We start from the raw sequence: 12,615 nt of genomic DNA, 5'->3' as shown, positions 1-12,615 counted from the left end.
AGATAGTCCACTAATACTCTACTAACTGCTAGTTGACATGTAGTTGCAAAGTTACTTACTGTTAATAGAATGTCTAAAGTGGACTATCGAAATAAAGTGTTACCAAACCTCTTTTTATTTTCGTCAAAAAAAGGAGACAAAATCTTATTGCGGACTGCTCTACATGCTAGTGATGTTCGGTTCTTGAAGGAATCGTTCTTTTGAGCCCGTTCTCATGAAAGTAACTGTTCGAGCCAGTTCACAGCCGAGGACTCAACAAGAACCGAATGAGCCGTGGCGAAGTTTGCAGAGGATTACCGAAGATTCTGATGAGTGAGTTGACAACACTGTGCAAGCCTGAGGCGCGTACTGGAAATATGCTTATTAGGCTATGACTGTTATTAATTTACATTTTATTAAAATCTGCAAAAACCTTTCTGTCAAGTGATGTAAATAAATTTGACAAAAGTTTATTGTGCATGCATATTATATTTACAGTTGCTTAAGCGAAATCAAGGAGTTAATAAGACTGGTTTATTCATTCTTTATGCTGTAGACATGTAGAACATATCCGTGTGTGTGCATCAATGTCTGTAATGTGTGCTGTAGGTGTGAAACTTTTAGGAATCTTATTCAAGTTGTAGGCTAGTCAATATTGGTCAGTCAGTCGTATCTGAGGATCCGCGAATGAAACTGTGACCACAAACACCATTAACTTAAGTGAATTATATGGTAATAATCAGCAATATGCTTTCACACAAATAACTTTATTTTTTGAATGTTTCAATATGTGTTGACACAAATAACTTATTTGAATATTTCATTGATACAACATTGCACTGAGTTGTTAGAAAATAAATGCTTGATGGCGTCAGGAACTGATGAATCGGCCTTTTGAGCCGGTTCAATGAGCCGATCTGTCTGAAAAGAACCGGTTCGCGGAAATTAATTGGACTCATTACTAATTAATCGGTAGCATCACTACTACATGCCTCTTCTACGCGAGCTCTCATGAGTGTGTTTGCCAGATACCAAGAGTTTAAATCCCCGAAACAGAGCTTCGCTGTTACATTGATACATTTTCTGCCCGGTGTTTTGCTTATTTTCAGCAATCTGGCAACCATGTGCAGGGCTCGCTCCTCATTGCGGAAGCGCCGACGCTGATGATCTGAAAACAGCGACAAACAAGCTGGAGTTTAGCAATCTAAATGAAAGCGCTGTTGTTTTAATAGAGAAATAGGCTATTGCCATTTGGAATTACTAGTAATTTCAGTGTTATAATATTTCTCGTTTGTTTTAGCTGTTTTCATAATGTAGACAGAGAGATTGCATAAGTTTTTGGTATTAAATAATATAATAAAAAGCCTATAATAAATCAGTACACTAGATGAGGTAAAATACACCATGTATGTGTACACATTCTATTGATTTGTGCTTAGTGCAATACCTGAAACGCAAAAGTACATTTCTCAAATGACAACAATCATTACGATTATAATTTTATTTTTAGAAAAATATTTTTTTATCAGTTTAATCATTATACAGAATGACGAAAATGTGACTAAGACTTCATTGACTAAAACTAGACTAAAATGCTCATACATTTCATTGACTTAAACTTGACTAAACAAAAACAGGACAAGGTTGTCTAAATATAACTAAAATGTACATTGGAGTAAGACTAAGACTAAATAAAAAATGGCTGCCAAAATGAATACTGCACGGTTAATTAATAATCTTATTGCTAAAATGTCAAGTTTTCATTTACTAAAACTAGACTAAAATACTTCAGATTTTCTTGGACTAAAACTAGACTAAAATGTTGAGACTTTTAGTCGACTAAAACTTGACTAAAACTAAATAGGATAAGGTTGACTAAATATGATAAAAACTAACAAGGACATTTTAACACGGGACTAAGACTAAAATGAAAATAGCTGACAAAATTAACACTACTATAAAGCATGTTTAGATATGCTCCACCAAACTGGCAAAGTGTTTTTTTTTGTTGAAGAGCCACTAGCATAATCCAAGCTAGCTGCTTAGATTACTCCTTAAATTACAAAGCTAACAAGTTTTGCAGGCTTGTATTTAATTGCTTTGTTAGAGCACATCTAGTACATCCTGACATACTTTTTAAAATCATGAATAGAACATATAATTCCTGAAGACATCAAAATTACACGTGTTATCGACCTGTTCTGACTTTCATCTGTCAGCACAGAATGTTCTAGAGCTCTTAAACTGTTGTTTGACAGCTTTCAGTGCGGCGGGATCATTCCCAACCCCCAACATCTTTTGAAACACAACTCCACAACATGTCCACCTGACCTGTGACAACATAAACACACCTTACAGATGGACAGAGCGCGAAACAACACAGGCTCATCAGAAAAAAAAAAAACATGTTGCTTTTTGCATCATGTTCAGTTTTATCTGAAACATATGAACATTAATCTGGCAACATGTTATTAAATTGGTTGTTGTACATATCGCAGCAGTTCTCAAATTAAATGTCCGGTAAGAGCGCTAATAGATTACCGTGATAACAACACGTTTGGAAAATAATGCAACAAAAACTACCGAAAATAGTTTGGTATCACTTTAGAATAGGGAACACATATTCACTATTAACTAAGAGTTTCCCCTGAACAAACTCCTAATTTGCTGCTTATTAATAGTTAGTAGTTGTTAAGTTTAGGGATGGGGTTGGATTAAGGGATCTAAAATACGGTCATGCAGAATAATTCATTAATATGTGCTTTATAAGTACTAATAAACAGCCAATATGCTAGTAATATGCATGCTTATGAGCAACTAGTAAATAGTGAGAATTGGTCCTTAAAATAAAGTGTTACCAATAGTTCTGACTCTAAATTCTGACTGGATATTCTATAGATATTACTCTATAGTCTATATTAAAATGCCAGTTGCTGCATTGCCGTTAACAGCCTACAGGCTATTTTCATTAAACGTCTCTTTTTCCAAATAGGCTAATTTAGTTTGATTTGATTTTATGTGGAGTGGGAATTTTAATGTTTTAGTGGAATTCATTACTTTAAAAATAACCTATATAAAAATCGAAAATTAAAGCATTTTTAAAAACTGGCAAATCAAGTTACAAAAGCGTTTTTTATGGTCCGAGATGAAAAACAGTGATATGTGACATATTCTATGCTTTTGTTTGCCAAAATATTTTAATGTCTTTGATTTACCTTAATTTGGTAGCTTTACTCAGTTATTTACATATAACTGTAATTAATTTACTGTGATAATCATGTAATTTGTATATTTTTTTAATGAATTGACAGCCCAATTATTATAATGCATTTAACTATTTATTAAATATTAGTGTCTTTTATCATAGTGCAATAAGCCACACAAGGCCATGCTTTACAGTGATTTTACCATGGTTTTATGCCTAAAAATTCCCCTTAACTGTGATAAAATTAATGTAATCACATTGCCCAAATCACTGTAATTCTTTAGTTTTATCCATGCTAACACGTTTCGCACAGTTGCAACATCTACTTGATTTCACAATGTACCACATGGGAACATACGTTTTGTACAAAGCTTAAAGAGTTACGAAGATACCTCTAGGGTGCCAGTAAGTGAGAGTACAACAATAGTAATACCTCAGGCTACAGGGAATCCCTCTACATTCTCTTTGACCACCCCGAAATTATTATAAAAGAATGAAGAAAGCGGTCACTAGGCTGAAAAGGTGCTTTTATCAGCTTAACGTCATGTGAACAAAATTACACCCATTGGTGTTGGGAGAGAAGATTTCGGTTTCATTCTAAAGTGTGGTGGGATTGCAGTGGGTTTCATCTTACGCCGAGCTGAACACACTGAAACTGCCAAGTTCTTTTCTCCCAGCGCTGCACTCCTTCCCCCCGAACACAGACAGAAAAAGCAGGAGGAACAGGTTTTTCCTCCACCACTTGGCGATTTCCCCCTCGGGAAAGCATGCAGGGCTTGTACAGGCATGCAGACACAATGTGTATAAAAGCATGAAAAGAGAGTCAATTAATCTCTGCCTCCACCCTGTTCTCGGTCTTTCTACATCTCTTGTCCTTAGGCTGTCATCTCTGTGCGAGCTGCTGCAGCATTTGTAGTTTTTGTGTTGATGGTACATTGCAACTGGTCAAGTAGTAACAACTGCTTCTAACTTTAGAAGAATAGTTAGCTCGCCCGTATATTAGTCCAAACCTCTATGACTTTCTATCTTCTGTAGAACACAAAAGGAGAAAGTTTGAATAATGTACCTGTCATTCTTTTACATGCAGTTACAATTAAGTAAAAAAAAAATGATTCAGAAGACCTTCGACTTAACTTCTGAATCGACTTAGTTTGGATTAATTCACAAACTAATAATTTTGGCTGTCCTAGGGAAAAATAAATTCTAAAATGTATTTGAAATACATTTATTTCATGTTAAGTAAGAATATTAATACATTTACATATTTATGTACTAAAGGGATAGTTCACCCAAAAATGACAATTCTGTCATCATTTACTCAACCTCATGTCGTTCTGTATGAGTTGCTTTCTTATGTTGGTAAATGATGACAGAATTTTCATTTTTGGGTGAACTATCCCTTTAATAAAAATACCTTGAAATTGTACTTTTGGTATACTAAACTGGTATACTTAAAGTCTGCTAAATTGGAACAACTAATTTTGTACTTAATGCACTTTAATTGTGCGGAAGTAGTGCTGAAGTCCAACTAAAGATACACTGAAGTATATTTGATTGTGCTAAAGTGGAACTATTGCAAGTATACTTAATTTAAAGACATTATTCAAAGATATTGTTCAAATATCATAAAATCCCCATCAATGGTGATATTAAAACACATTTTAGGCTTAATATTAAGAAATGTGCATTGTGCACAAGTAGTACTCCAAATAAATTTGATTAAAAATTTTGATATCAGCAAGTCTCAAGCGATATGTCAGTAAATATGTTAATAGATTTGAACTATACTTATTATGAAATAAATGTATTTTAAATATATTACTTTTTTACTAAGGTGGTTTTGCAAACCGTATCAATCATTCAAAGGAACTGTTTCTTCACAAATCCGACACACGAATGTCAAGATTACGATACAGTACATTTTGTTTGTTCCTCACCCAAAGCTATTGTATAACATCAGAAGACTTGTGGGATACTTTTAAAGTATTTTTGCACTGTTTTTGAAGCTTGAAAAGCCTCAGTCTCTTTGTAACTGCATGGAAAAGCCCTTCATTTCCCCCTTTCTCCATGTTCAGCAGAAGAAAGAAAATCATATAGAGTTGGAATGACATTAGGGTGAATAAATAATGATATAATTTTTATTTTAGGGTGTCTATGTTAGAGTTTGATTTGATTTCTTACCAGTGTGAGTCCTTTGGTGTGCTTTCAAGTGAGAGCTCTTTGTGTAAACTTTGGTGCATCCTGGTACAGAGAAAAATTGCCCAGATGTTAGTTGACAAATGTCCCTGATAATCTCTGCCCATCTTCAGGATGGCATGGCACATGTAATCCAAAATTATTAACTGGAATGGCACACTAACCTGGGAAGATACAATGATGAATCCTTCTCTTCTCCAGCTCAGGGTTGTTCCGTCGGTTGTATCTGGGTCCCGTGAGGATGCCCTGACCGTGGGCCATTAGCATGGAGTGAGGGGTCATCTGTCCAACCTTCATTCCAATTCTAGCCTGGTACGGTGGGGGAGGGGGAACAGAGGTAATGAGCTCTGTCTGGTTCTCGGGACTGCTGGGCTGGGAGTTGGGGGGCGACGGAGGCAAACTGTGCGGCTGGGGTGAAGTGTAGAACGGCTCGGGCATGACAAATTCGCCAGATTGCGTCGTCAAGGCCACTGTGTTCAGGTTGAGCATGGTCCTGCCAGATGCACCGATTCCGTTCATCGATTGACTCTGGGAGAAGGTCATTGTGGTAAGGTCGCTACTGCTGACGGGCATCTGGTAGACCGCCGGCTGCTGAGGGCCGATGTGGAGCTCGTCTGTGACGTTTATGTCAGGTTTGATAAAGAGGCTGTTGACCGTCTGGGGCACGCTGAAGACGGAGGTGAATTCGGGGAGTGTCTGAATGCTACAGGGTAAGTCCACCCCTGGCTCAGTTTTGATCTGATGCACCTGAGGTTTGTTTGGACGATAAAGGCCCGTGGTAATGAGCTCTGTCTGGTTCTCGGGACTGCTGGGCTGGGAGTTGGGGGGCGACGGAGGCAAACTGTGCGGCTGGGGTGAAGTGTAGAACGGCTCGGGCATGACAAATTCGCCAGATTGCGTCGTCAAGGCCACTGTGTTCAGGTTGAGCATGGTCCTGCCAGATGCACCGATTCCGTTCATCGATTGACTCTGGGAGAAGGTCATTGTGGTAAGGTCGCTACTGCTGACGGGCATCTGGTAGACCGCCGGCTGCTGAGGGCCGATGTGGAGCTCGTCTGTGACGTTTATGTCAGGTTTGATAAAGAGGCTGTTGACCGTCTGGGGCACGCTGAAGACGGAGGTGAATTCGGGGAGTGTCTGAATGCTACAGGGTAAGTCCACCCCTGGCTCAGTTTTGATCTGATGCACCTGAGGTTTGTTTGGACGATAAAGGCCCGTGCGAAGGTGTGTGGTATTGGGCAGGATAACGTTGATGTTGAGACTGTAAGGGGCTGGCTTCTCATCTGCAAAATACTCATCCACCACCGAGGCGCTTTCCCGACGGAACTTCTTATCCGTAATGTTTGGGGAAACCAGTGGGGTGATTTGGGGCAAATATTTATCCATCTCCATCCGTGTCTGAAACAAACAGGAGATGATTATAATACAGTGCAGTACCTTTAGTATACATTGCTCCTGCTAATTCAATTGATTATTTTATCCAAATTTAATGTCATTGTGTGCAATCAAATTCAATTTGTAAAATGGAAGTTATTAATTAAAAATTAATTTGTTTTAATAATTTTCATCAGTCATAACCAGATGTACAATTGACGGGAAATTGAGTTGAGCATTACTTTTTATATTATTTAAATAAAATAAACATTTGGTTTAATTAATTTAGCGATTTAATAAATAAAAGTTATTTATTTATGACTTCTTGTATGCTAGAATATAGCCAATGGCCCTCTCTATTTTGGCAAAATGCCTAAAAATGGTTTGTTGCAGCAGAATTGATTTGAATTTTCTTTGCATCTAGTAGGCATAACTAAAGAATTTTAAGTTGCAAAACAAGACCACAACCGAAACTGAAATCCAAATTATGCATTAATTTAATTGCATGGAAACGATTCTTCTCGATTTAATTAAGTTCACTGAATGTTTTTATTTGTGATTGTATGCAGTCCATGTTGACAGGTTTTGTGCATGCTTTGCTAATTGGATTAGCTGCCGTCAAACTGAAATGTCTGCTCTGCCGTTTTACCCTTTTCGCTTCACCACAGCTGTTTAAAAGATTTTATTTGAAAAAGGAGATCAGGCAAGCATATACTATGTTAATGTCTTTCACAGTTGATTTGTGATTGCAGCGCCAGGTACAAGCAGTGGGAGATCATTCCCTGCACACAAAGGTAAGTTCAACGGAGCAGCTCTGCACAGTGCTTCAATGCAGCACAGAGTAAACAGAAACTTCATAGGTGTGGCGGCCATGAAGGATTGGAACACAAAGCAAAACCAAAACAGTGACATGCGATAGCAAGAGGAGATATGGGCACAAACAATGTACAAAAATAGAACTCTAAAAACGAGTGCACCCTGGAGAGCCATTGAGGTGCAACGGTGCTGTAAACTCCCGAGACTGATAAATGAGGGCATTTGTGTGATAATGAAGAACCAGATTTACCAAACCAGTCAATTGGCAAGTCAAATGTGTGATGATGAAATGGTTAGCATATGCAAAAACCTGAACAGCCTAAATACCTGTCTTGGACAAAACGTTCAGTGTTTAAACAATCTGTAATGACTGCAGCATGTGCTAACCAAAATAACCCCCAAAACTAACCAACAAAGCACGAGACCTCTAGTGAAAATGCTTATATTTAGCATATTTCTAAGACACATATTAGATATAAAATTATGTTTACATTATTTTATACAAAAAAATACATGAATGGATTTTAGAATGACTTTGGCATGTCGTCATATTGCTTTAAGGACAGCAGTGCTCAAGCTGCATGTGCTACATTCTTAGAAACATACTCTTTGTATTCATGTTGGTTTCATGATTCTTTTTTAATATAATTATATATATACATAATTTTCAAGAAAAGATTCAATTAAATGACTTGTGGTGTAACTATTAATTAAAATGAATAACATTTGGAATTCACACCTTGAATACACGTGAGCACATAATTCTAATCTTTATTTTTTAATTCCTAAAAGATTTTAAATGTTACATATATAGAGAACTAGGCTATACAAGAACTAAGAATATCAGTTATATATAGAACTTTTAATGTCGTTGCAGACATTTGGACCTCACTTAAAACACACAGCTGCCTTTATTGTTGACCTTATTGCATTATTTTAAAAGCACTGTAATGTCCAGCTGTCTGAAGTGGCAGCTATGTCAACAATAAGGCATGTATTGTCAAAATGCATTTCCTTGACAACCCACTGATGTGGTTTCATGTACAAATATCTTCATCCTTTCAGGTAACTCATACCCTAACATGTGAGGTCATGTACTCTCGGGGAATGTACAATGAATGCTGACGCTTCTGCAGCTTTTCATATCGCTGTGGATGAGCCATTTATTACAGACAATTGTACTCTCACAACGTTAATGTCAACAATTCCACCTTCATCCCCATCAGGCCAGCTTTGGAAAGTTAAAACCAGGTAATTAATGGAAAATAGCTTTCGATTTATCTCCAGACCTGGCAAGAGTACCGCCCCTGCCCTTAGTCCTGGGCACAAACAGGCCTTGTGTTGTGTGGTACTGGCAGAGAGGCAAGTGCCCTTGGCTACAGCTTCCGTTGGCCTTACAGAGACCCGGTTCTGTTCACTGGAAAATGAACAGCAGCTGAACCCTGGCCCAAGAACTGAGTTAATGATTGGAGAACATTTACAACCGCTAAGTTATGTATTTTAGGGACCGATAACGGCTGGGAGCCGAGTTAGGCATAAAAATAATCTTTGAGATAAATAAGCCGGAGGTTTCCGTGTTGCTCAGTGTCGACGTTCATTGAAAATATGGCTCACTTTCTGAAATTCTAGAAAATCTCATTCACTCTTTAAAGGGATAGTTCACCCAAAAATGAAAATTCTGCCATCAATTCTCTCACCCACATATTGTTCCAAACCTGTATGACTTTATTTCTTCAGCCCAAAAAAAGAAAAGAAAAAAAAAAGTCATCCAATTAAATCTAAAGTGTAAAAATGTAAAGAATGTTTTGTCCATATAATCAAAGTCAATCGGATCTAAAAACAACATTTCACTGCATGAACACCAAAAAAAAAAAAACGCACACTAAGACATAATTTAATAAAAAATATATCTTCTTTTATCTTTCACAGAATGACATGAGGGTGAGTAAATGATGATAGAATATCAGTATAGTTTTTGCTGAAAAATCCCTTTAAGAATGTGTTTAAACATCAAATATCTTATCCATTAAAAAAAGTCTTATTATTTGTAAAGCAGTACATGAAGCTCAGAAACCTTGGAAACGGCATGATATTTGTCTTCCGAACTGTTTCTCCGACGTGAGATTTCGCAGCTTATTTCAGAGTCCAAATACCCTGTTAGCCCAAAGACCTTTTCCCTAATTACAACACAAAAGGTCTTTCCCTTTGAAATAATCATCTTTTATGGCCTAAAAGGAATTCAAAAAGATGGAGATTCGTCCACAGATCCTCATAAAACCAGACTGATAGGCTTATTGTCTGTTTACTGGAGCCATAACAGCACAAATCATCCGAGGGCAGCAGCAAGAGAAAACAAAACCTTTGAGACGAAAATTATGTTTTATGGCTTTGGGGGAAATAGATAACAGTCGTTTTGGCTTTTCAGGACCAAGACTACTGAAGGAACCATCTTGACTACTCTTCACAGCAGTGGATATGACTACTGACCGCTGGTTTTGTAACAGAAAATTAAAGTAAATTACTGCAGTAGAGATGCGTGACACTGCAAGACGATGTGACTCAGCAATATCTTATGATTAGATGTGCCAAATCAATCATGTAATTAAGATAATCTTTATTTATAATCATGACTTTTGTTGGTTTCGGATTATTTTAGCAATCTAGTTTAATTTAGACTATGATTATGACTCCTTTAATAGCAGGTACTTTTCCCAACAAGTACTGGGGGTCATGAGGTCAGACATGTGCTTCTCGTCACCAACCGAAAACGAGGGAACAGAGACCATGCGAAGGCCCAGGCTGTTTTCTTCAGTGTAGCCAACAACCTACATGTTCCCTGTGGCCTTACGAACTTTTGAAGGAGTGCAACAAGGTCATCAGTCATTGGCTCAGCCAGTCATAAACTAGTGGTGTTCTAGTTAGGATGCCATATAATCCAACACTGCACATTCGATTCGCATTTCAGACCCAACCATTTTCAGTTGTCATTGTGGACTCAGATATGATCATTAAAACAGAAAATAAAACATCATGGAAATGTATAGCAGATACTTATGGCCATTGTGATACTTTAGAGGCAGTCTGACCAAAGGCAAAGAGCAAACTATAGAGAAATCTGATTCTATAAATAAATTCTAAACCTGTGGATTAGTCTGAGTTTTCTCTTAGGGCAAACTAAATCTTAAACTTTTGACTAACGCTGTCACAGTGTTAAATGACACTATGGTTTTCTACATAACTTCAAACTGTGCATTGAAGTTGCTAAGCATTTGTGTATTATTGTACCTCAAAAAAGATGGTAATAAAAGTAAATGGTTCTATTCTTTGATTCCTTCGCTTTCAAGTACACTTTACAGTACGCACATTTTACTCTTATTATGTAGGTTGTTTTAAGGACCTGAACTTGTGTTAATGTCATAGTACAAGTTGTTTAAATGATCTCTCATCCATCTGAGATAATATACTCATAATAAAGTCAAGTTAGAGTCAGGTATAAACTACACTAAGTACAGAACAATATGACGTCAGTGTTTATTGCAAAACTGACATGCAAATTTAAAGATAAATATGTGTTATGCATAAAATAAAGAACTGTGTTAAAGACATTTACTTTAGTAACTTCACAAGTAATCTAATTCTGATTTCTTTCAATTACTGAAATGTAAAAAACATAAAAATACTATGAGATTTATTGTTTTTGGTGTTAATAGTAATAATAATACTCCTACTAATAATACACTGCATAAGCAATTTATTCATACTTATCATGCTAAATTAATAAATGCAAACGCAATGCGAGACAAACATACAGCAGTTTAGTTGACCCTTATGTGAAGATGTAACATGCACACTTCAACGAAAGCAGTTTGATAGCGATGCCTGTAATATTTTCAATATTTGATAAACAATACTTAAAAACAGACACTTGCATTACAGAAAGCCGTTCGTAAAGATCATTTTTTGTAACTGAGCAAGTGCTTTCTCTTAAAAGTGCGCCTATCTTTTTTATATAATATAGGTTTTGACATTGAAATATTTTTGTTTTCCAGTTTAAGTCAGACACCACAGAGCGCCTGTCATACCTGAACCATTTCGACAGCGTTTGTTACTAGTCTCACCGCGGGTTTGACGTCCTCAAACACAGACGAGTCCTCCGGCCCATCCGCGCTACACATCCGCACGGGTTTAAGCTGCGTGAAAACCGCCCTCTCTTCTGTATTCGGAGCGCCAACGGCCAGTCCTACACTTGCCATTTCTATATGCAAATATCGGATATTATATTTGGAGCTTAGTTTTATTTACGAATACACACATACGGGATTATTGTAAACGTCCTTGTCGTTACATCCAGACGCGCGGTGTATCCAAAAACCCACCCTGTGTTACTCAGGTAGCCTTACCTGTTGTAAAGTATCACATTGTGAAAACGTAGTGCTTGAGTGACAGCTCCGTTAGCCATTCAGAGCGAAGGAAAGAGCGCCTTCTCCAATCACAAAGCAGGTAGGCGTGGCTCACCTGAGAGGTGTATAACATGGAGACGTTGATTTCTGTATAGGCGTACCCATGAGTAAAATTATACTGAGGCTTTCTTATTGTAGACAATTTATTTATTTGCTCACTATGAAAACTAACTTTTTTTTTTTTTTGTGACGAGAACCCTGTTTTGTTTATGAACCAAAATATCATGCTATTAAATGGTCTTAGCAGGACTCTCAAGTCTGGTTTATTGGCTGGTTTTGTACATCACTTTATCGCCCAGCTATAGACCAGCTTACAGGCTGGGAAACCAGCAAACAACCTAAACTTGTTCATGTATTTTTTTTTAAAGAAAAAATGATTTGCCTCAGACATCATGTAACTATTTCATTGCAGCTGACTAGTTGCAAGTAAACGTAATTTAGGTTTAAATACTGCATTATTTATTTTACATGATTCATAATTAAACATAATTTCAATTGAATTGACTATAAACAACATATTTTCAGCTTGCATAAATAAATATCTTTTATTACGTCATTGTCTGGCTCTCTCAGTCATAATAACAT

At 37.0% G+C, this 12,615-nt stretch overlaps 1 protein-coding gene across 1 annotated transcript in view; it reads right to left on the bottom strand.

Annotated features, from left to right (window-relative positions):
• Positions 1-11,960, bottom strand: part of LOC107675203 (Krueppel-like factor 5) — a 16,300-nt gene extending 4,340 nt beyond the window's left edge. Inside the window, exons 1-4 of the mRNA XM_016469467.1 lie at positions 11,653-11,960; positions 6,569-6,778; positions 5,545-6,127; positions 5,366-5,425 (exon numbers count right to left, since the gene is read on the bottom strand). Coding sequence (XP_016324953.1) covers positions 5,366-5,425; positions 5,545-6,127; positions 6,569-6,778; positions 11,653-11,823 — 1,024 coding nt within the window. The 5' untranslated portion in view covers positions 11,824-11,960. The remainder of the gene's footprint in view (positions 1-5,365; positions 5,426-5,544; positions 6,128-6,568; positions 6,779-11,652) is intronic.
• Positions 11,961-12,615: the final 655 nt, after the last annotated feature.

The sequence above is a fragment of the Sinocyclocheilus anshuiensis genome, unplaced genomic scaffold, assembly GCF_001515605.1.
Source record: "Sinocyclocheilus anshuiensis isolate Anshui unplaced genomic scaffold, SAMN03320099.WGS_v1.1 scaffold1487, whole genome shotgun sequence".
NCBI lineage: Eukaryota > Metazoa > Chordata > Actinopteri > Cypriniformes > Cyprinidae > Sinocyclocheilus > Sinocyclocheilus anshuiensis.
The sequence above is the reverse complement of the archived record's forward strand: the minus strand, read 5'-3'. Positions and strand labels throughout refer to the sequence as shown.